General features: G+C 43.3%; 2 protein-coding genes across 5 annotated transcripts in view; both read right to left on the bottom strand.

Annotated features, from left to right (window-relative positions):
• The window catches only part of DGKD (diacylglycerol kinase delta), a 71,602-nt gene extending 63,665 nt beyond the window's left edge, over positions 1-7,937 (bottom strand). For 3 of the 4 annotated variants that reach the window (XM_081007049.1, XM_081007050.1, XM_081007047.1), the window contains exon 1: positions 7,768-7,936. In XM_081007049.1, the coding sequence (XP_080863175.1) occupies positions 7,768-7,932 (165 nt within the window). In that variant the 5' untranslated portion in view covers positions 7,933-7,936. Of the gene's footprint in view, positions 1-7,767 lie in introns of all 4 variants that reach the window. The other variant, XM_081007054.1, reaches the window with a different exon arrangement.
• A 2,375-nt stretch (positions 7,938-10,312) lies between these two features.
• SAG (S-antigen visual arrestin) lies at positions 10,313-23,721 on the bottom strand. The gene is made up of 14 exons (XM_081005889.1): positions 23,361-23,721; positions 21,095-21,155; positions 20,941-20,985; positions 20,060-20,253; positions 18,994-19,050; positions 18,029-18,096; positions 17,586-17,721; positions 17,005-17,089; positions 16,204-16,276; positions 15,752-15,889; positions 14,982-15,059; positions 13,832-13,855; positions 13,105-13,169; positions 10,313-10,553 (listed from the first exon to the last, which is right to left on the bottom strand). Exons 1-14 carry the CDS (start codon positions 23,466-23,468, stop codon positions 10,516-10,518), a joined length of 1,170 nt encoding a protein of 389 aa, XP_080862015.1. The 5' UTR covers positions 23,469-23,721; the 3' UTR covers positions 10,313-10,515.
• Positions 23,722-24,510: the final 789 nt, after the last annotated feature.

Below are 24,510 nucleotides of genomic sequence, written 5' to 3'. Positions count from 1 at the left end.
ACCATTTGAGAAAATCTGGAGCAAATATGACTGAATGTGTCATTGCTTTACTAGCCCTGGTCAACAACACACATACAGAAGTTTAAATAAAATATATTGTCTGAACTACTTTGTCTCACATTTCTATTTTTAGCTAGCTGGCAACTATTTTTAAGGTCTTTATTGCTGCTGGTCCTCACCACGTCCTGTTGCACTGCAAACTACAGGTAAACCGCACTGTTAAAAATAGGACAAAGTAATGATGTAAATAAGACTTCTTCTTAATAAAACAACATAAGCGCCAGAAAACACAGTGAATTCTAAAGCAGCAAAATACTGCAGATTGTAAAATATTATGCAACATAATTAATACTGGTTTAATTTTATTTAAAAATCTGCATTCACATTTCTCATTTATATATTTTAATGCACTAAATGTTTCATAATATTTACCTTCCCATGCAAGGGAAGTAATCATTATTCCCACATTCTAGATGGGTAATTGATGCTTAGGATACAATCCTACCCTCTATTTTGAACCACAGCCAAGACACACTTACAGAACACGTGATCTGCACGGAAAAGATCCCTGGCCTCAAATCTATGCATCTCAGCCATGGTGTGACAACATGACAACCTCAATGCAATGGAACCTGGCTTCTGCAACACATTGCCCATTTAAGTTAGACAAGCTCCAACATATATTGTATATATTGTGTTGATGCTAAAATATTTCCTACTTCCACAGGGTTTCTTGAGAGGCTTTTCCAGATACTTGTGGGCAGCATCAGATTTCCCTTTGGAAAATGTGAAGGCAGAAATGCTTTTGAATACCAGTTGCTAGAAACCACAAGCAGGGAGAGTGCTCTAGTGCTCCAATCCTGCTTGCAGATTTCCTACTGGCATCTGGTTGGCCTCCATGAGAACATGATGCTGGACTAGAAGAGCCACTGGCATGATTCAGAGGTCTCTTTTTATGTTATCATGAACTGTTGTATCTGATTTATTTTGTTATATTTTTATTGTCATTATACATCTGCTATGGTATTTTGTAATGTTTAGTAGTTTGTAAATATTCCAAATAATAAGTAAACTCAGCCAATGACTAAAGGGAAGTCAGGAGCAACATGGAGCCAGTGTTGTGTCTATAACTAACTTTGTACAATTACTTCCTAAGCATTCATATCAATTCACAGAAATGCTTTTCTGGTTCCTGGAACCTGGAAAACACAGAGAGCCATGGGTGTCAACTTGTAAAGTGAACGTTCTTTGGGAAAATCTGAGTCTTTGTTGATCCATTTCCCTCCAGCCCAGCTTGTGCATCAGCAAAGGTCAGTAAAGACAGGAGTATGAGTAATACAAAGCAGGCTGTACTACAAAATTCAGTGTTTCATAACACCTAACACCTCTCCCAAAATCCTGTATCTCTCTACAGGTCTGCTGGAATAAAGGCATAGCACAGCTTTTAATGCATAATACAGTATTATGCTTTTACTGAATCTCTCTCTCACACACAAAACTCTGTTATTAAAGTACTGTACTCCAGATTCTCAGTTTTCTTTAACACAGCCAGTCTGCCTTCAGTTTACTGCTTCCATCACTAAGCGAGGCTGTCACTTGGGCTTAGTCTAAAAGGATCTTAAGCAGCAATGTTATATGCTAGAGCAGGCATAGGCAAACTTGGCCCTCCAGATGTTTTGGGACTACAACTCCCATCATCCCTGACCACTAGTCCTGTTAGCTAGGGATGATGGCAGTTGTAGTCCCAAAACATCTGGAGGGCCAAGTTTGCCTATGCCTGTGCTAGAGGTACCACCTGTTCTTTAGTGCACACTGCTAAATTACAGGAACCTTTGATTGCTTTGTGAGCATGAATAAGAAACTAAAGTAAAAACAGAATCTTCTGGCTAGCCATGTTTCAGGCCTTCAGGACACTTTAGATCATCTTGCCAATGGTTGAGATGCAAGCAAAGCAGTGCCTTAGCACTTGAGATTTATTGCAATGAGCACTTAAACTGTAACTCACTGGATGATTTAGGAGACTAAATTCATAGCTGAGAACTAACACTATTACAATTCCAGAAACTCCGCAAGGCCAGTAATTGTTCAGAGTAACAGCAAGAACAAACCTAAGGTACCTATGTGGAAATATATGTTTAGAATATATTCTTGTGGTTTATTGGAAGCATACTGTCATGTGCATATTTCTCTTTTATTGTTCAGGACCTGTTGAACCTTCCTATATCTTAAATAGTCAACCTTATGTGACTGAGCAGCTATAAAGCTCAAATTAACATCAGGGTTGTCCTTTTCTCTGGAACTGCCATCTTTTTTCCACTCACTTCTTATGGGGAATCCTCACAAACCACTCTCAGATTATTACATTCCATTGTTTTCTGTGTTGTTGCCCAGTGTTTTTTCAGGCCCGACTTGTGGCTTTTTCTTTTTGCAGCAGCAGCCTGTTCATCATGGACAGGCAACATGCAATTAGAGCTTTTAAGGGTAACTGTTCCTTTAAACAGAAAGCACCTGTCTGCAGGTTCAAGCCATTTCTACCCTGGCCAGTGCAGCTGCAGGAATAGTGCTGAATTGCCCATTTGGCCAATTTCCCAACTCCCAAAGTGTGCATTAAATTAGTGGTTTCTCACCATTCCCCACTCTTTTCTTTTCATTATTGTAAAACAGCAATACTTTACTGTAATGGAAAGAAAAGATAAAAAAGCTACAATGGAAGAGAAGTCATTAATTTAACACATATTACCGTCAGGGGGTGGGGGCTAACTAAACAGGGAACAAATGAGTATTAATCCCCAAACCACACTTCCCAGAAAGCAGTAACATGTCTGAACCAGCAAACACGAAGCTTGCCATTAGCAATGTAAAGCATCTTAGCTAGCTGAACTTAGATATGAGTAGACATTAAAGAAGTATCTTGGCCAAGATACTGGATAACATAATGCTATATTGTGTGCTGTGAAGAATCTGCCTTACTTCCACTACCACCTAATTGCAGAAACCCAATTCCTCAGCAGCATTAAAGAGTTCTAGCATGGAAGCAACCCAAGTCAGTTTTGAAGAAAACCCTCAAAATGACATGCACAGTATACACATTAATCATGCATTTGTCTTCCATCTCTCACTGGAAAAGAAAAGGTGATCAAAAGCTAGAGCGGAAGTAAATGTAGAAATGTATACATAATTAAGATAGCAAGTCACAAAATAGAGCAATTGGTAATTCTAAAATTGTTATCTTGAGAATCCAGTACTGCTTAGCTAGAGGTTTTTGTTAGATTAAAGCAATGGAAGCTTAATGGCGATACACAATTTCTGTTTATAATCCTTGTACTTAAAATGTTTATATTCACATAGCACAAGTAGAGTGTTTAGGCTTTTTACAACCACATTGACGTAGGAAATGATGCAAAGCATGGCAAGTGATTAAGTGGGAATTCAGAACGGAGTTTGGCCTTATATGAACTATGGCAAAATATAAAACGTATCCATCCATGTCATATCTCTAATTACTGCAATTAAAACGTTCTAATTTGGGAAAGGCTCATTCTTTGTTTTTCTCACTCACACCAATGCTTAGAGTCCAAATTTGAGACTGCTGGATCCTTTCCTATTCCTAAGGGAGTCACTTCAAGTGTACTATTTAAATATGATAAAAGCATTTAAGGAAGCAGAATTTCAAATGTCCATCTTCAAACAAGATGAAGTTCAGGAATTTTCTCCAACTGTAAATGTCATATTCCCCAAAGTATAGATAGCGGCTCTCCATATACAAAGAATTTGGCTACCTGAGGTAAAAAGCAAGTAATCAATTAACAGTTTATGATGTCACTACCAGTGACTTTAAATCAGTACCCCAGAAGAAAATACTTCAGCATTAATACTACAATGTCAATAGTAGGCTTAACTACATGTTTTATGAGGTTTCCTCCTGTTTGTTTCTTTGTTTGTTTGATCAATCAATCAATCAATCAATCTATATATACTATGTATTCATAAGTTTGACCAATGCAGCAGAAATTAGAAGTGATTTTTCTATCTTAAACTTAAAGCTGTTTCCAGACTTAATTTAATAAAGAAAACAATGTGTCATTCAGAAACTTAATATTGGTTGAAACCCCCAGTTTCCCCACAGAGTTCTCTCCAAATATATGTTAACTACGGGCCTCTGCTCACCATTCCCTCACTAACACACTTCCATTTGCTGAATATTGTGCCTAATCAAGCAATCATCCCAGCCTTCCACTTCTAATCTGCAGCCCCATTTTGTACCAAATTTCACCTTTCCTCTCATGGCCATGCCTGCTTCCCCCCCTCCTTTTCTGCAACCCCTATCCCAGAGTCCACCCCAGAGTCTTCCTCCTCCACACATTCTAACTACCAAACACCCTTTTTACCTTCACCCAGTAATGAAGCCACCATCCGTTCCTTTTCTGCAGCCCCTTTTGTATCCCTGCTTTCATCTTCACTCCCATACCTATGTCAACTCCTCCTTCCTTTTTCTACAACTCCCCCTTTGCACACACCCTTTTTCATCCTTCCTCTACTGTCATTTCTTACAGTAGGCACTACCCCCATTTCCATGCCTCCTCTTTCCTCCTACTCTGTAGCCCATCAGCTTCTGCAGAAACCAAAATCAACGTTTGAAAACAAGATCAATGGTTCGTATGTAACAAGGAAATACTAGTGGAAAGTGAAACGTGAACACTGTGCAAGTCCTTAGTTCATCCATGTAGCAGAGGGAGAGGGGTAAGCGAGCCCAAGGCTTCACTCCAGCCAATTCAAAATCATGCACACAGTGCTAAACCATGCTGTTGGATTGTTGCAGTTTCCATTACCTCTGACCAAAGGCCATGCTAGTTGGGGCTGATGGGAGCTGCAGTCCAACGACATCTGGAGGGAAATAGGTTCCCCATTCCTGGTTTAGCATTATGTGTGAACCAGCCGAGTTTTTCTCCTCCTGAATGTGAAACACATTGCTGAACCATTTCAATGTCACACGACATTGTATGATGTATGATTTTTTCATCCTTCATTTTTGCTGTTATTGCTATGCAACCATATGGTATGAAGCCTTTCAGTTGAAGTACATATAACACTGCGTCAAAGATACAAGTAGCATCCGAGAAGCTTTGCAGGCAGCAAATGCTCCCAGGATGAACAATAGGGATTTCGAATGCTGGGTTCACAACTTGAAACATAACCCATTATTTGCAGACTTCTGAGAGACACCAGGGGTAATTCCAATAAGATTCTATTTTTTCCCCCTAGTATGGCTTCATAACCATGTTGCAACACGTAGAAATTCAGTGGTTGCAGGTTTTCCTGGCAACCAGATGCAGCAATAGGAAAAGCTTCCCTGGCTGAATTGCTGCTGGTCATTCAAAATAATCAAACCCGTGCCAGAATAATGGAAATGTTCATGAGATACACAGCAAGCACTGTAGATGCACAGTTCAAAGAACAAGATACAACACTCTTCTAAATTTCCAAACTCATTAAGGAACAATAGTTTTTGTGGTAGTAAAATTAAAATGGGTATGGGACACTGCAGGAAGCCCTAGGGAGGGTTAAGTGGGGACATTTAAGCAGCTCTAAGCATCCTGATGAAGCAGGTGAATTTGTGTGTGCGCGCACATACAAAGGATGACAAAGACATAGGGCCTAGCATCAGGACTCAGCGCTGTCGGGAAGGTGCCAAAGCCCCAACACACTTTGAGAGAGAACACGGGAATTGACCAACTCTCACCAAGGAAGAACTGCCTCCTCTGACAGAAGGAAACCCCCTTGGGAGGTTTGGATCACCTTTCAATAGGTAGAGTCCCTCCTCCTTGTCTCTTTGCAGAAACACCTTCTCTTCTCCACCTCCACACAGACCCTTCTGCCCAGAGTCACTCATGACTTAAAGCAAAAATGTGACAGTTGCAAGGAGCCACCTCTGCTCACCCACCTGCTCTTTTTCTAAGCTGCAGTAGAGACTGGACCCCTAAGACACCTAGAGGGTGCAGAGCTGAAGTAGCTGTTCCTTTCCACTTCATCACCCAGAAGAGGGAGAGAGAGAATAGAAATGAGCTGGACTAGGCCTACCATCAAGGCAGAGTGAGGTGACACCCCTTCTTCATTCCTCCTGAGCCCCTGCCATTTCTTTCCTTCTCAGTTACCAGGGAACAAAGCTTGCTTGTTTGCTAGGCTGGATGAACACTAGGTATCCATTGTATGCTAGGTGAGCATACAATGGAGGTCACATTAGTTGCTGCCACCTGAAAGGAGCACTCACTTCTCATTATCTGCCAGCAAAGACCCCCACCCTCTCTCTCTGGAATGACTGCTTACCATAACTTCTCACCTCCACATAACTCATTTACCTGCCCTTTTACAGCCAGGTGAGATGAGACCATTGCTCCTTACCAATGTCAGTAGTTGCTCACCTATCCAAGTGATACCTCTGTTAAGCCTAATCACAACCACCATGTTGCCCAGAGAAAGATTGTGCCTCCCCTTGATCACTGTTTCTACTCTTTCTTAAAGTCCACCTCTGCCCAGTGGAGGGCAAGAAAGCGGAGACGGTCACCAACTCCACTTAGTTGCTTACACTTTGCATATGGGCTACACCAAAGTTGGATGCATTAACTTTGGGTGACATGGCAGCTTCTTAACTTACCACCTAGATAAGGAGAGTGAAGGAGAAAGAGACGGTGCCTTGTCACCTCTCACCTTAGTAGCCCCTCTGGGAAATATTTTTGGGGTATCACTGCCACGTCAGAGAGAGAGAGATAGCAGGCAGGTAAATGGCTTACTTACACTCTCTCTCTGGGTGGCTAGAGCTGAGCCCACCACACAACCCACTGAGAAATAGAGTGAGAGACAGCATGTTCGGGTAAGAAAGCTGAGGTGATGACTCCTTGCAGGGACAGTTGCCTCTACTCACTCCTCTGCCTTCTCCCTCAATTCCGTGTGACAGCAAGGGCTGGGCCTATACTATTTTTTATATATGCAGCTGTTTTGTATATGGTTTTTTATTGTGTGGTGAAACCGCCTCCACGGGAAGCCATTCGTAAACGAAATACATAGATACACAACTACCCTGGGCCCCAATCCCAACCACTGCGTTACCCAGAGAGCAAGCGCAGTCAAGCACACCTCTATTGGCTCCCTCCTCCTGGGTGTCGCAAAGCACGCTGCCAACCCCTGCCCCTTTCAAGAAGGGTGCCCTCGCTCAGGAGAAGGAGCAGAAGCATCTTCTCCCCCAGCCCCACCTCCACACCTTGCTCACTCAGGTGGATGAAATGCCAGGGCAGCGCAAGGACCAGCTGCTGCCTTGGCCCTTGCTCACCTGTGTGCCCTCTCGCCCTCCCTCATTGGGAGACCCAGCAATTGGGATAGATGGGAGGATGCAAGAGGTGGATGAGGGGTTCCCCACCACCACCACCATCACGGGCATATTTTTTTTTTTTTTTTGCCGAAGGCCCTAATAAAACCTGCAAAGCGCAGTAGCCATTGGAGGGGGGGGAGGTTGGCATAGACCATGAGGGGAAGGGCAAAGGGCGATGGAAGTGCCACCCCTGCTACTGACGAGAGGGCCGGGTTAGGGGAACGCGCTGAAGGGCTGCTGGAGAGCCCAGGCCCTGCACGGCAGCGCCGTTTACCCGGGGCTGGTCTGGGGAGGAGAGAGTGGGAATGAAATGGAGGATGGGAAGAAGGCTGAGGGGAGGGGGAAGCGCATAACCACCTCCTCCTCCTCCTCTCCCCTGAAGGCCCGACCCTTACAGCGCTCACCTTCTGGCGGATCTGGCCAGACGTGGAGACCTTGCGGATGAGTTTTTGCGGGGAGCCGGGCTCTTGCTCCGGCTCGCTGTCCGACGACTCCTCAGTCGCCACCGGAGGGGCAGCGGCGGTGGCCCCGGCCTGGGGCTGCGAGGAGCCCGCCGCCGCCGCCGCCATGCTGCACCGTGAGGAGCAGGGCGGGCAGCACCACCTAGCGCCGCAAGCGCCGCGGTGCAAGCCGGCAGCCAGGGAGGAGGGAACGCGGGCGGGCGGGCAGCTCGCTATGGGGAGCGGAGAGGCGTCCGTAGCGGACGTGGCCGCCCTCTGGCGGGTCGGTTCTGCACTGGTCCTGAGGCGACCTCCTCAGGCCCCTAAAGTGGCTTGAAGCGAAGGGGGGGGGGAGGAAAAGGGATGCAGCCTCTCGGGAAGGCTGTTAGTTGGCACGCGGGGAATTAAGAATGCGCCCCCCCGCGCGCGCGCACACACAGACGCCCTACTCGCCCATCTTTTGCAGGGCGGGTGTATTGAGGGGTTGCTGACAATGTTAAAATATTGTCGTGTCCTCAGTGAACGTCGCAGCACATCGATCTGAATCTGGCGTAGGAGGACTCAGGGGATAAAGCCCCGCCCCATTTATTTACTTCACCCTGGCTTAAAATCTCCCCCCTGTGATAAATCATGCTCGCCTTTACAACTCAGTTCATATTAAAAACAAATATACATTAAAAAAAGACCTGGCGCATGAGGGGAAAGGGGATAAAACGGACTAGAATTTGTTATGGGTTTTCTTTTCTTTTGCTAACAGCAGCATTTTGTTTCGAACAGAAGGGAGCATTAAAAAATGAAGTTATTGTACCTGTAATCTGCCACCTCATAAATATACCATATCATTATGGTTTCAGGTACAGAGCATGTCACGGCCACCTCCATTGTCCCACTGCCTTGTACACACATAGTTACAATAACTACTCTGCAAAACAGATATATGAATGCATGGCACTGTACCCTGTGTTCATACGCTCATTACAGAACTTGTAAGTCATAATCTTTTAGCACATAAAACCGAAAAAGCAGGCAACCTGCTTGTAGATTATTGCATCCAACAACCAATACATGTTTATTTTGCAGTGTATGCAGCTATTACATATGCTGCTTGTTAGAAGTACCTTCTGTGTAGGAATTTCACAAAGTACATGGCCTTCATCAAACAGCATGAAAGGGCACTTGACACAACAGGTATTGTATGGTTCACACCATGAATACCACAACTTCTGAATCAGAGACATAAACCTGAATCATAGAATTGAAGAGTTGGAAGCAGTGGTTCCCAACCTTTTTTTGCCCATGCACCTAAGCATCTCTAAAATCCTAATGCCCCCCCCCGTGACATATATTTCTTATTATTCAAAAAGTGAACTCCTATTCACATGGAGGAAGCCTAAAAGGCCATTAACTGTCAATAACTCATTCCTGAATTGCCCCCCTTAAATATCTAATTGCCCCCCTGTGAGGTGTGTGCCCCATGTTGGGAACCAGGGGTTGGAAGTGTCCCAAGGGTAATCTAGTCCAACCCCCCACAATGCAGGAATCTCAACTAAAGCATCCATGACAGATGTTTATAGTGTAAACTACAGCAGCTCCCTAGTGTACATTCACCTACTCACTTTCCCTCCAAACATAAAAAGGGAACATAGTGGCATCTGCTAGGGCTTATCAGTTGTCCCAGTTTGGCTTGCAATGCCACTTTCCCCAAACCGTGCACATCCACTCCACACCTGACATCATATGTTGAAACCACAGCATTTCCCTTGAAACCACTGCTAAAATGGAGGTTCTCAGCTAGGGAGACCAGCATATTTATAGTACAAACAGATCAGATACAAAAACTGACATGCTGTGTTGTTGTTTTTACAAAGATTATTTTCACTCCATTTATGTGCTATTAAAAAAACAGTGCATGCACACATATAATCTGTTTTACTGGATTTTATAGATCAGGCTTGTAAGGCACTGAATACAGTCTTGCCCTCATTCACCAGCACATACATTCTTCCAGATTCCTGCATTTTACGCACAGTAAAATACTCCATACCTCTACCTCATAAGAGATGGCTGGGAACTAGGCCCAGAATGGTTGCATTACAAGTTAAATGGCAGCAAACCTGTATTTGCCACTATATGTACATAAAGCAAGGTGCTGTGGTCAATTGTTGCTCCCTCACACACACCGACAGCTATAATGCCGATGATCAATACAAACACATGCTTATTGCTTCCAACATATTTAATATTTTTATATGAACACATACAAAATGTAATAGATGAAGCACTTTCAAGTTCTTTCTTGTAGGGTGAATGGTTTCAGTTTGTTCCTTTTTTAAAGTTCAAGCAAACAAAGTAGCACCCCCAGCCTTCCATTTAATTCAGGGACATGGGTTTGTTATGCTAAGCAGTTTTTTATTTTCTAAACAAATAATACTGGATTCACTCTTCACGCTGCAACTAGATGTTTATAGTGAGGCAACTGATCTAAATAAAAACCACCACCACAATCATCTCAAGTATTCGTTTCTTTATTCTAAAAAAGGGAGGGAAGACCAGTGTTAACTGACATAAAAAAAGAAAACTCTCCTGCTGTTTAATAGAATTACTTCCCTCTGTGTTTGCCATTAGACACAAGTTGTGTGGCTTCCATAGCTGACTCAGCCTCCTTTCTCTGTCATTCATCATTTAATGATTCCGCCTTTTCATCCTCATCTTTCAGCTGCTGGCGAGAGAACTCCTCAAACATGAGGTCACTAAGAAAAGATAAAGTCTGCTTTCAAAATTGCATTCTTCTTAGTATTTGGATACCTCTGCATTGTGAAGCTCTATTTTTCTTTGGAACGATTAGCCTAGCACACAGTCATTTTACACTTTACATCATTTTCACACAACACAAAAATGCATTTTAGCATCTCTTGCAGAATTCATTTATTTAGATTTTTAAGACTGCCCTTCATCCAATAAGATCCCAGGGCAGACCACTAATAGCAGAATCAAATTGAACAGCACTTGCCACCATATGTAGTATGTAGCATAAATAATAAAACAAAATGATTAAACCATGCAACCATTCAGCAGCAGACATAAGAATGCCCACAACAAAGCTGAAACATGTCCCCCAATTGCCTGTGTGAAAAGGTTTCTCATTCTTGGCTCAGCTTCAGTAAGGTAGCTGCATCATTTCCTCACAATAAGCCATTCTCTGGAGCTTAGACAGAAGTTTAGCAGGTCATCCCACAGAACCCTATATTCTGACTAAAACTAGGGCATTGGGCAACTGGGGCAATATAAGACTAAGAGTCCAATTCTATGCATATTTCCCCTATATGTAAATCCCATTAGATTTCATGGAGCACATTCTAAGGAACATAATATTTGTATAGACTTTTTACAGTCCAGTTCTATGCAATGTTCAGCATGATATAATTTTGCTATTAGCCTGCAATTTAATACATGCTTACTTGTGAGTGGGTCCTATTTACAGGTACACATATGTAGGATTCCAGCTATATAATATCTATCAACATCTTGTGAGACAATAGCTGCAAATACTTCACTCTGCTGTATCACGCAGCTAGAGCTTCTCAGTGTTTGTATGCCTTAAAATGCAGAAAGCTCTGAGCTGAATCCAGCTGAGAAACAGAATCAATTTCCACTGTCCTCATGCTGCAACTTTAATAAAGTTTGTTTATGAACAAAGTCATTGCTCATGAAGGAATAAGGATTTCAGGGCAGAGTTGGCTAGAAATATAATGAAACAATACTTACTTTTCTTTTCCTGTAGTCATTGGTGCGCATTGAAAAGAAAAGCGGGAGAAAGGCTTAACTAAATACGTTGTCTTGATTTTGATTCCTTAAAGTAGTTGGCAAATATTGTAAAGTCCATTTGAAGGGGGAAATATAAGTTACAGTGCCCTGCAGGTACAACTATGCAACAGGTGTGTGACCTGACAATAAGTCCGTGACCCAGGCTCCTCGGGCCATGCATAAAGCTTGGAAAGGAGAGATAACAATCTGTGCCTCTATGTGCACTGAGGTGAAAGGAGGAGAGAGAAAGAAAGTCCTAAGAATAAGCAAACTTTTAGCCAGAGGAAGTTTCATTCTCTTCAATGGATTTTCATTGAACCACAAATTTATGGCAATCATGTAGAAGAAGAAGAGGAGTTTGGATTTGATATCCCGCTTTATCACTACCCGAAGGAGTCTCAAAGCGGCTAACATTCTCCTTTCCCTTCCTCCCCCACAACAAACACTCTGTGAAGTGAGTGGGGCTGAGAGACTTCAGAGAAGTGTGACTAGCCCAAGGTCACCCAGAGCTGCATGTGGAGGAGCGGAGATGCAAACCCGGTTCCCCAGATTACGAGTCTATCGCTCTTAACCACTACACCACACTGGTGTAGTGTGTAGTGGTCTCAAAGCTTGTCCAGCTGCATTCATTGCACCAAAATATTCCTTACCATCAACAAAAATTCAAAAACCATATTTGGGCAATACCTTAATCATGCCAGCCAAAATATTACAAAACAAAGGTTCAGTTTAATCCTTGTGCTAGTTGATTTGTAGTAGACCTCAAAATTATTGTTTTATTAAACTTTGAACATTCCATTCTGTTGTTTTTTTTGAAGCAGGAGGTGTTATTGTGTGCATTGTACAGATGCAAACTGAAACCTAACTGACTTGTCCAATGTCATACTAAGTTTTGGTACTAACTGTGGAAAGTAATTCTAGAGGAAACATGAAACAAGCTGGGATTGCTCATATGACTGGATTCCAAATTGATTGATTGAAGTTTGAATTCCACCAGCTCTGCGATGCAATTAGAGCAGAGCTAGAGAATTGTTGGCTCTCCAAGAGCTACTGAACTATGCCTCCCATATCTTTGATCATTCGCTGCGGCTGATGGGAGTTGGAGTCCAACAACATCTGGAGCGTCAAAAGTTCCCTGTGAATGATTTTTTCTTAATAAGAAAGTTGTTGCAAGCATAAATGTGAGAGCACACATACACAAAAGATTTCAGAGTAGAGCAAGCCCCACTGAACTCAATGGGACTTTTGCGGAGACATGCATAGGATTGTGCTTCAAGAGCACAAGAACGTCTACTGGAAAATATGAAAGGAGAACCATCTAACAGCATCCCTCCTTCTACTCCATCTGAAAACACCCCTCCCTGTAATTAAAATCTCCCTTAGAGCTGATTACCATTTCAATGGAAGAATAATCTTCTACCTTTTCAAAAAGACTTAAGGGTATCATCAGAATATTATAAACAATGCCCCAAGCAAGGGCAATGATATCCTACTGACCTGTTGTGTTTTCCTCCTCTCGCTTGTGATGCATGAGACGGAAGGGCAGTTCCATGGCTACCTCACTGTGTAGAGAGAGGAAAGAAAGTAGGAAGAATACTTATTATCCAGCTAAATTTGACGAAAACCACTACTACCATGAAGGACTGCGAATAACTCTGCTCATGCTAGTTTACTGGCAATTTCTTATACAGTAGGCAATTTGAAATGTTCCACTTTCACTTTTCCACACTGTAACCACTGAAGGGGCTGGCACTGCAGTTTTTGTTTATTACCCAAGAAACTCCCACCAGAAAATCGTATCCTGTTGGGGAGGGCATGAAAGGCGAACACACTAAAGAAACTCGCCTAACAACACTGGATGCTCAATAATCTGGATGCTCAATAAAAGAAAGTGAACAAAGGATGGGAATTCAGAGAAAAGGTATATTGTAGAAGTAGTAGTGTTCACTCCTCTGTGAGTAAAAATACCTCATACACAGAATATTGGGCCTAGTCCGTGGTGGAAGCTCATAGTTATTAAGCTAAGACTGTGAACACACTGTACCTTTAAAGCACATTCGAAGTGCATTCTTTCCCTCAAAGAATTCTGGGCACTGTTGTCTAACTCTCACAGGGTTACAATTCCTAGCAACCCTTAAACAAACTATAGTGCCCAGAATTCTCGGGGGTGGCGGCAGCTAAGAATGGGGGGGGGGGGGGGACAGAGAAAATCTTACAGATTTACCTGGAAATGAAATCTCCTAGCAGGCTAAGATATAATCAAATAAAATAAAAACAATCAAAGCTTACAAAATTCCATAGCAAAGTCAGACATATATCATATCCTCTTCATACAGAATGTAGCTCAGAATTATCCATGCTTGCAATGCATTATCCCATTCCACATCATTCAAGTATTCCTTCTTCATTTGGCTTGGCAGCATCTACTTACTTTTAAGGAAGAACATTTGCACAAATATTCACCATTTTACAAGATAGCTAATTTATTAAGCATGGAACCAACGTGTTAGAATTATCTATACAGTGATACCTTGGTTTGCAACCGCTTTGGATTACAACCGTTTTGGATTACAACCACGTCAAACCTGGAAGTGCATGTCCCTTTTTTTGGATTACAACCCATTTTTTTTATTACAACCAATTTTTGGGGGGAGGCCCCATTGGCGAAAGCGCTCCTTAGGTTACAACCTGTTTTGGTTTAAAACCAGACCTCCGGAACGAATTATGGTTGTAAACCAAGGTACCACTGTATAATCTAAAGCAATGAGGATGCCGCATCCTCATTTTGTTGCCATGACTCATCTTACTCTAACAAAACAAAAGCACCTATTACAAAAACTTTTGATATATAAAAAATAAAAAAAATTGTCCAGTAGCACCTTAGAGACCAACTAAGTTTGTTCTCTAAGGTGCTATAAGCTTTCGTGTGCATACACACTTCTTCAGATACCTGCACACGAAAGCTTATACAGTCATACCTCATGTTACATTTGGTTCATGATACGTTTTTTCAGGTTGCGTCCTGCAGCAACCCGGAAATACCGGAAAGGGTTACTTCTGGGTTTCGCTGCTCGTGCATGTGCAGACGTGCAAAATGACGTCACACACATGCGCAGAAGCGGCAAATCGCAACCCGCACATGCGCAGACGCGCTGCTGCGGGTTGTGTTCTATTCATGTTGCGAACGGGCCTCCGGAACGGATCCCGCTCACAACCAGCGGTACCACTGTACCAGGAACAAACTTAGTTGGTCTCTAAGGTGCTACTGGACAGTTTTTTAAATTTTTTTATATATTTCGACTGCGTCAGACCAACACGGCTACCTACCTGAATCTAAAAACTTTTAACTACAGGATACTGAAAACCTCTCTTACCCTGAGACAGTGAGCTTCACCTTTATCTTGTAAGCAACCAGGATCCCCAGAACTGTCTTGTCTAGCCCATCTTTAATACTATTGGGGATAAAAAGAGTAGGATTATGACATGCAATTGAAGCAATTTACTGTCCAGCAGGAAGGAGGATCCTCCCAGAGCAGCTACACTAATTGAGAAGGTTCCAAGGCAAGATGGATCCGAGGGTGAATTCAACTAAGCATACAGGAAGCTTCTGCACTTACATTTATTGCTTAACACAGGAATAGAAGACATCCTATTTCCATATTCCACAGGCTGTATACACGCAACATTTCATTCCAAAATCAGTGGAGATTGAGTAATTGGTTTTTTGTATGTAATCCACAAACAATTTAGATCTATTTTTTTGACCATGAAAAGTACTTCTGAGGAAACTGGCTTCATTTTGAAAATAAACATTTATTCTGTATCACCCTGCTGTGTGTCCATTTGAAAATGGATGTAGTCCGTACCAATGACGGTACCCAATGAAGTTGTGGCCATATGCCAAGATCGTAATCATCAAGTCCTTCTTCCTTCATTTGGGGCATGTGTAGGGAGGAAAAGTTGTGGGTAACTTAAGGAAGGGGAGGATTTTCAAATGCATATCAAGGTAGCATACTCAGGATCTAGAATTAATCTTGATGGAAAGAAGCATGTTGAGGATGAGCATGAATGAATCCAGACTGAGGGGGGAAACCTAGAGTTTTCTGCTGCAAATGGGTTATATGTCTATACATATTCAACTCACATGGTACTAGAAGCCAAGTTGGTGTCTTCATCTTTTAGCTTCCCATCCAGGGCTATGCCTAGTTTTACTCGATTGTTTGACAGCAAAGGCAGAACTGTTATAGTCTTTGAGATGATGCAGTTGGGCTGTATCTTCTCCCTGGAATACACATTGCAGGGGATTAAATAGAATACAAGTTTAATTCTGGATCCTTTCACACTGGCCAAAATTCAACCTTCCAACTTCAATAGGATCCAGATGAGGAGGCACAAAACATGAGACCACAGTTGAAGAAGGGAGGGAGGGGTATATACCTCTTAGCAGAAAGGTGCAAAGTTAGACCTCTGCCAGAGAGAAATCAGGAAGCAACACAATGTATAGGAGTGAATTTCTATGTTCTAGTGAGGTAGGCAGCTAAAGGGAATGTAACAGAGGGGGAAACTGGCAGAGGGAGAAGCTTAGGATGCACTCACTCTGCCTCTTCCAGAGCTACTGTCTTGGTGTAGAAATCACTGGAGTACAGGACCACATTGGCAACTTGTTCCACTGAGGAGGGAACGAGATGGGAAATTAACAACTGGAAAACCAAGAGGGTCTAGCCTATTTCCCATAATTCTTCTGAGCATTCTGAAGGAAGTTGTCACTTCTCTTTATGCTTCTGTTTCCCCTCTACTCTCTTGTTTGTGGCATCATATACAAAATTATGGACTGGTAGTAATTTTGCTTTGGCAGAGTGCAGGGAAACATGCTTCCAAGGCAATAGCAATAGCAGCTCCTGGAAAACCAAGTGGAGATCCTTTCACACTGAAAGTGGAGGGTTATCCCAACCCCACCATCACTGCCCATTATTATATTATGGACCCCTCTAGACTGCTGATTTGTTGCAGGTGTATTCTGCCACATATTCTTGACACGATACTGTAATAGTGCATTAGTGGTGGATTGATTCTGCTTTAGTTTGTTTAGTGATGCTTCCCTAGGGCTGCCCAGTGGGGCTGTAGTGCAACAAAAGCAGGACAAAAATAAACCAGAACATCTGTGGCATAAAAAGTTACAGGATATCAGGAGGAAGTTATGGGATATACACTGATTGGAAATGGAGCAGTGTGACCACCCCCAAGTGTTGCAGGTGCAAACCATATTGGAAGTGGAATTGTGTGTGACTCCCCCGACAGCATCGTGGGCATAAATAACCATGGATGCTCAATCCTTCTACCCTGCTATTCCCTGATAACAAACATCTTGTGGGATTATGGGGAAAATTAGCATTTTACCTGACACACTGATCTTCTTAACCACCTTATCAGAATTGTTGATCACAGTCACCGTAACAGGGATTGCCTCGCCGTGGTAAAAAACCTGGAACAATTGGACTGAGTTAGCAGGAGGGTTCATCTGGTCTACATAAGACATCTTTCATCTTTATGCATTTGCATGGTCAGCCCCTGTAGGAAGGCCTTGGGCCTTGTTTATATCTCCTGAGAGTCAGCAAAAGGCTTTAATACACCAGACATCCAAGGGCTGATCCATACCAAACATTTAAAGCATATCCCATGAATGTTTAAAGCACATGGTTTCTCCCCTCAAAGAGTCCAGGAAAATGTAGTTTCTCCCCACAGAACTACAATTATCACCACCTTTAAACTGCAGTTCCCAGGAGTCTTTAGGGGAAGCCATGTGCTTTAAATGTGCACTGGATGTCCTTTAAATGTATGCTGTGGATCTGTCCCCAGTTTCTGTCAAGAAAAACTGTTGAGCGGTGGTCTCTTAAATAGGAGATCAAATAACTCAGAGATGTAAAATGCACACTTTTTAAAAACCAGAGCATTAATTTCCAAATGCAAGACCAGCTCACCTCTTTGCTGAGGCACGCCTTCAGGTGCAATGGTTTCTTTGACAGGAAAAAATGCCAGCTGGTCTCTGCATGAGGTTGGGGTCCTGGCACTTCTGGAGCATACTGGACTTTGCGGATCAGCAGGCGTGCGGAATTCCTAAGGGGAGAAAAACAGGTTTGTTTCTGTGCTGAACTGCTGGCGGTGGCGAGCAGTTGTGGAAGCAGTAGTGCCAAGCTGTGAAATAGGGATGAAAGAGGTAGCACCAAGGGCAGTGACAGAAGGTCTTTACTGCCATTACAAGTCATCCTTGGTAAAGCAGCAATAGGGTGCAGGGAGTGGTACACAAAGTAAGTAGCCGTTCCTCTTCTCCCCCTGCCCAGAGATTCAGAGCAGGCTGTTAATTAAATATAGCTCCTTATTCAACTGCTCCATTTTCCCCATTTTCCATCCAACAAAATGTTACCTCTTGAGAACCTTCTCTTCCACATTTTCTGTCGAGAACGCTTTGACCTCAAAATCCACCCCGCAGCACTGCAAGGAAAGACGGGGTGACAGGTTATGGCTGTTGGGCTTGAGTGTATTAAGCATCAGCATGTAAAAGAACCCATCCAATAGCCAATTTAAGAGTCAAACTATGTGTTACATTAGCTATGTAGCTGTGCTTTTAAGTGCAGTTAAATAAACAAACAACCAAATGGCCATTGTGGGAATCCCTGTAATGTCTGGACGTATGGCAGCCCTAGTGGTGGTGGGGGTAGGGTGCTTTAACTCTCTGCACCCCAGTATGGCCCCAGTCCATGTCAGAGGCCCCACACTTTCAATTTGCACAGGAAGAAAAGCTTCCTGTGCATCTGTCATGGGTCATATGCACAGACCTTTTCAATACAGGTGCACTTGCACTGAGAAATCCCAACACCATTTCTGCCTAAAGCAGGAGACATACCATTGAGCCTTAACTGGAAGGAGATAGGATGCATTTTAAAATGAGTGTGCTCACTTGGTTTTTATAAACTTGTACTCCACCTGAGCACATCACAGAGTACCTTCACCTTTTGCTGGGCCTGGGAAGGTGAGAAGCAGAACAGACACAGGAAAAAGGCCCCTGCTTAGCTACACTTTCCTAGGGAGACCTGCAAGATTATCTATTACCATACACAAACTTTCACACTACATGTTCATTTTCAGTATTGTCTGATATTTTTTGTTAAGAGAGTGTTGCAAACGTTATTGTCTTCCTTGCTATTTGTGTCTAATTCTGTGGGACCAGCTGTGTCCAACATCCACTTGGAAAACAGTTCCCCTGAAACAAACTTCCACTAGGGAGCATCATGTCACCTCATCAGCAGTGAGGAAACATGGGAGCAGATGCTAATTCTTGGATTTTACTTTCTTAGTAAATATATACAATCCTGTTCCCACAGTTCTCACCTTCTCGACATCCTTGGGATGCTGCAAGCATACTGAGCAAGGTAGATAGTCTGGAATCTGTAAGGGTGAGGAAGACAAAAGACACTGGACACAGGTCATTCAAGTGCATGCTACAGTTAGTTTAGCTGCTACAGAAGTTTAGTTCTTGAGGCACGGCCACATTCTCCACTGTCAGAAGCAGCAGGCAGTCTGCCTCTGAATGCCATTTGCTGGGAATCAAACGTTGGACAAGTGCTTTTGCGCTCAGGTCTTTCAGGCTTCCAGTGGGCACCAGGTAGGCCATTACACTAGAAGAGGATGCTGGACTAGATGGGCCTTTGGCCTGATCCTGCAGGGATCTTCTTACATTCTTAAGGTGCTGCAAAGCACACTGCCTTAGGTAATATGAGAGACCCAGCCGAAGGTCAAACCTTACTCAAACCACCTCCTGTATTCTGCCCACCTCATGTATTCTGCTGCTAGATATGAAGCAAAGAGTTGATATGGGGGGGGGGGGGGATGACTGTATGGAGACACCTAAAGTGAAAATATGCTGTAAAGCCACTTTCTAACCACTTTCCTTTTTTCTTTTTCACTTAATTTATTTATTATTAATGTTGTAATACATATATGAAATCTTTACATATTGATACATATACATTATATTCGTAAATTCACATTTTCACATTTCATTATGTAACAACATTTATCCATTTCTTATTTCTTACCCTGTGTCTTCCCTCCATCCATGCATGACTTCCTTGTTATTATTTTGTGACTTTATTATTGAGGTTGTAATTTTGTATCTTAATAATTAAACATTCAATCTTATATATCTGCTTAGCTTAATTTAACTTAACTTTGTGAAATCAGTCTATACATATCAATAAATTCTTGTTGGAGCGTCTTTTGATCATGTGTTTCTTCTACACATTTCCATTCCTGTTTGAGATTTTGATTAGATTGCATTCTAATTGTTGCCGTCATTTTTGCTAATTCAATCATTTCAAAAGATTTATTATTTCTAACCACTTTCCTATCAAATTGTCAAGTCACAGAACTGAGAGGAGCCCCGCAGAATACTTACTGTTAACACAAAAGGATGTGCGTTTTTACCCAGTTTATTCAGTAGGCATTCCTGCAAGCTGGAGAGCGGTCTCTGTTTTTCTAGCGATGGGTATACCTGTACCATGCAAAAATAGAGGTCCTTCCGGAAAGTCAGGCCCATTATATCAATATCTTCTTGCCCATACCGAAAAGCACAAGTGAGTGTCACATACACTAGGAAGAAGACACAACGAATGTTAAAAAACACTGTGCTAAACCAACTAGGGGTATCATCTGCTCACATGGAAAGTCTGTGCTTAAAGGTCTGAGAGTGGACACCTGCAAGCTGAGGGCCTGGGACAAAGCTCAAGGTTAAACAAGCTCACTTTATGTCTGTCTCAGCTAGCAAAAGACAGTCAGAAGAAGCTGGGTTCATTTGGTGGCTGTGGTTTTCCACTGCTCTCTTGGGGAGTGCAAGGTGCTGGGGTCAGTAAGCTTTTCGGGCCAGTGGGCACACTTGCAAACCAGCTAAAGTATCGTGGGCACAACACACACATGCTGCAGCCAGGAGCAATTTGCAATCTGTTATACTGGCTGCAATACAATGCCTCTTTCAAGCCTGATTTTAATAAAGATTCTGTCAGCATGCATCTAGGAGCAAACAGAAGATTGTATAAAATGGACATGTGAATGCATTTGGCACCAATTACTGTGGTTATACTAACATTTGGGACTAGAGGAATTACGTATATATCTGGTCCAATGACATAACTCTTATACACCTCTGAAAACATGCTTGGTAACCAACAGGGGCCTTTTCTTTTCCTGAGTGGAGTTTGTTTGTGTAAATCTAGAGACATTTTAACTTTAAAGCTGGATATTAATACTTAAATCTCTAAAACACCAGTTAAGTCATCTGACCTTTTTTATCCTTGACAATATCAGGATCAACCAACACCACACCATCTGTATTGAGAAAGCACAGAAAGGAGCCACTCTGGGACACTGAATACTCAAGCTTTGAAAAAAGAAGTGTAAAAAAGATTTTAAAAACTTGAAATCACGCTGGGCTTACCCACAGGTTCCACCTCATCTACATGGTCAATGAAATCTCGCTTGCCTATGTAGATCGTAACCTGGAAGACAGAGAAACTCATGATTGGACAAGGCCGCTTCATAGCTCAACTTAAGGATGTGATTCTGTTGTAAACCAATGCCAAGCAAAAAGTGCACCTTCAGGGCAGACAAGACTACTCAAACCTCTTGATGCATCAGGACTCAGAAATGTAATAGAAGTAGAGTGTCCGGATGCATTGTACAAAACAAAATACCATATTTTTCCGTCTATAGGACGCCCCCATGTATAAGACACCCCCCCCCCCATTTTTGCGGGCTCAATTTTAGGAAAATGAGGGGAGATGGCCCAAAGTTGTTGAGCCTCTTCCCCCCACGCAGCTGCGGGCAGGAAACACTCCCTGGATTGTTTCCCTTGCGCAGCGGCATCGGGGGAAGTTGCGCTCCCGGGAGCGCAACCTCCCCAGATGCCACCATGTGTGGGAAGCGACCCAGGGAATGCCCGTCGCATGCAGCAGCATCGGGGAAATTTGCACTCCCCCGAGAGCGCAACCTCCCCCGATGCCGCTGCGCGTGGGAAAAAACCCAGGAAGCATCCGCCGCAACCTTTCCCAATGCCGCCACTGCTTGCAGGAAATGACCCGGGGAGCGCCCGCCGGGCGCAGCATTGGGGGAAGTTGCGCTCCCCCCAACGAGCTGGCTGGCGGTGCGGTGCTTCTCCTCCCCTCCCCCATGCCACTATCTGTGTATTGGATGACCCCAGTTTTTTGACGTGATTTTTGAGTCAAAGAACCTCGTCCAATACACAGAAAAATACGGTATTTAAAATTAAGAATCAGTGTCCAGGAAAAGATGGTTAAAAATACAGATTTGTAAGATGGTCATTACTATCTCCACAAATTACTTGAGGGAGAGCATTTCAGAGGATGGGTGCTTCCACCAAGAAGGCCTACTTCCATGCTCTCACCTAGTGACAATCTGCTGGTTGTGGAATGACCAGTAGGTTCTCCTTGGAATAAATTAAAGAACGGCTTGGTCTGTACTGGCTTGGTATCAGAGATTGTCTTGGTCTGACAAGGGGGACGAGGAAGCCTCCATTGGTGCCAATAGGCTCTTCCTGCTGCTGCCACCAAACCTCCCCTTGCTGCACACTGAATTCTGAATGAAAATCCCCCATGCTTACTATTTAATATTTTTTTACAACTCTGGTGTGCTTCCAAGCTTAGCATCTGTAGGGGAAACCTACACAGAAGACATTTTGTAGCTTGAGGACATAGGTATCAGTTTGTACGATTCTTCCTCCCTGCTTATTGGTACCTTGGGGCTTGGTTTGATTTGTGGTTTGGACTCCAGGGATAAGTAGCAGCAGAATGGGGGAGAGCAGAATGTGGTCTAGTTGCTGGCTGAGGGTCTGCAGGTAGCAGTGCGCTGGAAGGCTGATTATGCTGACCCGGTATATTGGCCTAGCTTACCAGGTGGGAGGAATTGAGCTATTAGGCCAGGCCGCATGAGGCCACTAAGGGCCTGGAGTATATACACCATACTTCAATGTAGACTCTGATCAAAAGGGTGCTGTGTACTGGCCAACCGGCGTCTCTCTGTTCTGAAACGCTGGAGCTCCTGATAGCAGAAGTATGCCATCTGGTTCTTGTTGTGTTGTTTTGCTTAAAGACTGCTTTGTTTGTGCTGTCTCTTTAATAGGAGCACCGAGGTTCTCTCCATTTGTGCTGCTGTTTGCCAGGGGTGGCCAAAGTCACTTTGGCTCCTGAGATAAAACATACCCTGTGATGAGGGGACGTGATGAGGCTCTGCAAAGCCTTGCCACGGGGGGGGGGGTATGTCAAACTCTACAAGTGTGTCTGCAACACCTCCCTCTTGCTGTATTGGGGAGAAAGAGGTGTTATGGAGAGCTTTGCCACTGGCCTGCCTCCACCCCTAGCAATGGAGAGAGACCAATGGCAATGCTGTGCAGCAGAATGTTCTGCTGCCCCTGAAGTCTCCCTTAGCTGGATTGCTTCTCTGGCGGCAACAAAATTGGTGGGGCACCATGTCTTGTGTTTCTGCCACCTGAGGTGGCTGCTTCACCCTGCCTAATGGGTGAACCGGCTCTGGATATTGTCAATGAATCCCAAAAGTGCCCTTGCATTTGGCAAGGCAGCATCGCATGTACTTTTGTCTCTTAGAAAGAAGCACTTCTGTATCAGAAGCTTACCACTGAAACAACACACTGCTTCCAGTCCAAACCAATTGTCGTGCTAAGTACTCACAGCTTTATCATGAGAGGTCTTCTTGTAGACATGAGTCTTAAAAGGCATAACATTCTTCAGAGAAATTTCAGAAACAGAGACCATCTTTGGAGTGTCGGGGCAACTCATCAATACGGTTACGTGACCTGGTAAGAAGGAATGTTTCTTGCATTAAGGGATCATTAGATCAGTGACACACAGCTACAAGACAAGCTGAGGATGGTTTGAAAGCATACTGAGGGCATGCAGAAAATCTTAGTAACTTTGTGTGGAGCATTCAATGGTGGCCCGTGAGTCAAAATAGCATGTAGAGCAGGAGTGGCTGACCTTTCTTGGCCTGAGGGTCACATTCACTTGTGGCATGTCATGCCACCCCACCTCATTCTTGTACACATACTTGCATGCACACAATTCCCCCTCTGCTCCTCGGATGAGCAAGCAGATCATCGGAAGGAGGCAATTTGTAAACCCAGCATGATGCTGGGCTCCACCAACCTCAACCCTCATATATATATATATATAGGTAAAGGGACCCCTGACCGTTAGGTCCAATTGCGGACGACTCTGGGGTTTCAGCGCTCATATATATAAAATTTATTTTTGATGCCACAACCAAAATTGGTGGAGTGACAGAAAAAATTGCTTGGGAAGTTGGATCATACTCCTTCACTGGGATTAGCCAGCCCTATATTAAAGGTTCAAGCTTGAGATTTGAGTGGTGCTGTTGAAATGTTAATACAGGCTGCTTCCAGACTATCACTATTTTGCAGGATGAATTCAAGAAAGCCGGCAAATGTAGGTTTGTGCCATTAAACCCATTAAAATATATATATATTTTCCAGTAAGGCAAGTGACAGGTGGCCAACCAAATGTCCTTTCTGTGGTGTATTCCTGATGAATTGTGCTCATGATGGTATTTGGATGGTTATGCACAATCCCACTTTCAATACTGGCTGCACTTGCAAATGTTTTGCAGAAAAACTGGAGAAACATTGAAAAGCAACTTTCAAAGGAGAATGATGTGTGGACAGTCCTGTACAAATCCATTACTAATGCACTATTATTGCATGAATGACATGTTGCAGCATATGCCCACAGCTCCCCCCACCCCAAAGTCTGGAGGGACTGGTAGAAATGCACTTGAATGTGTGGAATGGCAATTGAATAATGG

Source organism: Podarcis pityusensis, assembly GCF_964106645.2.
Source record: "Podarcis pityusensis genome assembly, chromosome: 5".
Classification (NCBI taxonomy): Eukaryota; Metazoa; Chordata; class Lepidosauria; order Squamata; family Lacertidae; genus Podarcis; species Podarcis pityusensis.
This window is presented reverse-complemented; position numbering and strand designations above follow the sequence as displayed.

Bases quoted from the DNA above. Each gene is read 5' to 3' on its own strand.
- SAG (XM_081005889.1), bottom strand. From the start codon at position 23,468: ATGAGTTGCCCCGACACTCCAAAGATGGTCTCTGTTTCTGAAATTTCT. The intron at 18,097-18,993 runs GTGAGAACTGTG...CTTTCCTTGCAG, and splicing joins ATCCCAAGGATGTCGAGAAG to TGCTGCGGGGTGGATTTTGA. The intron at 13,170-13,831 runs GTAAATCTGTAA...CTCTCTACACAG, and splicing joins CTAGGAGATTTCATTTCCAG to TGAGGTAGCCATGGAACTGC.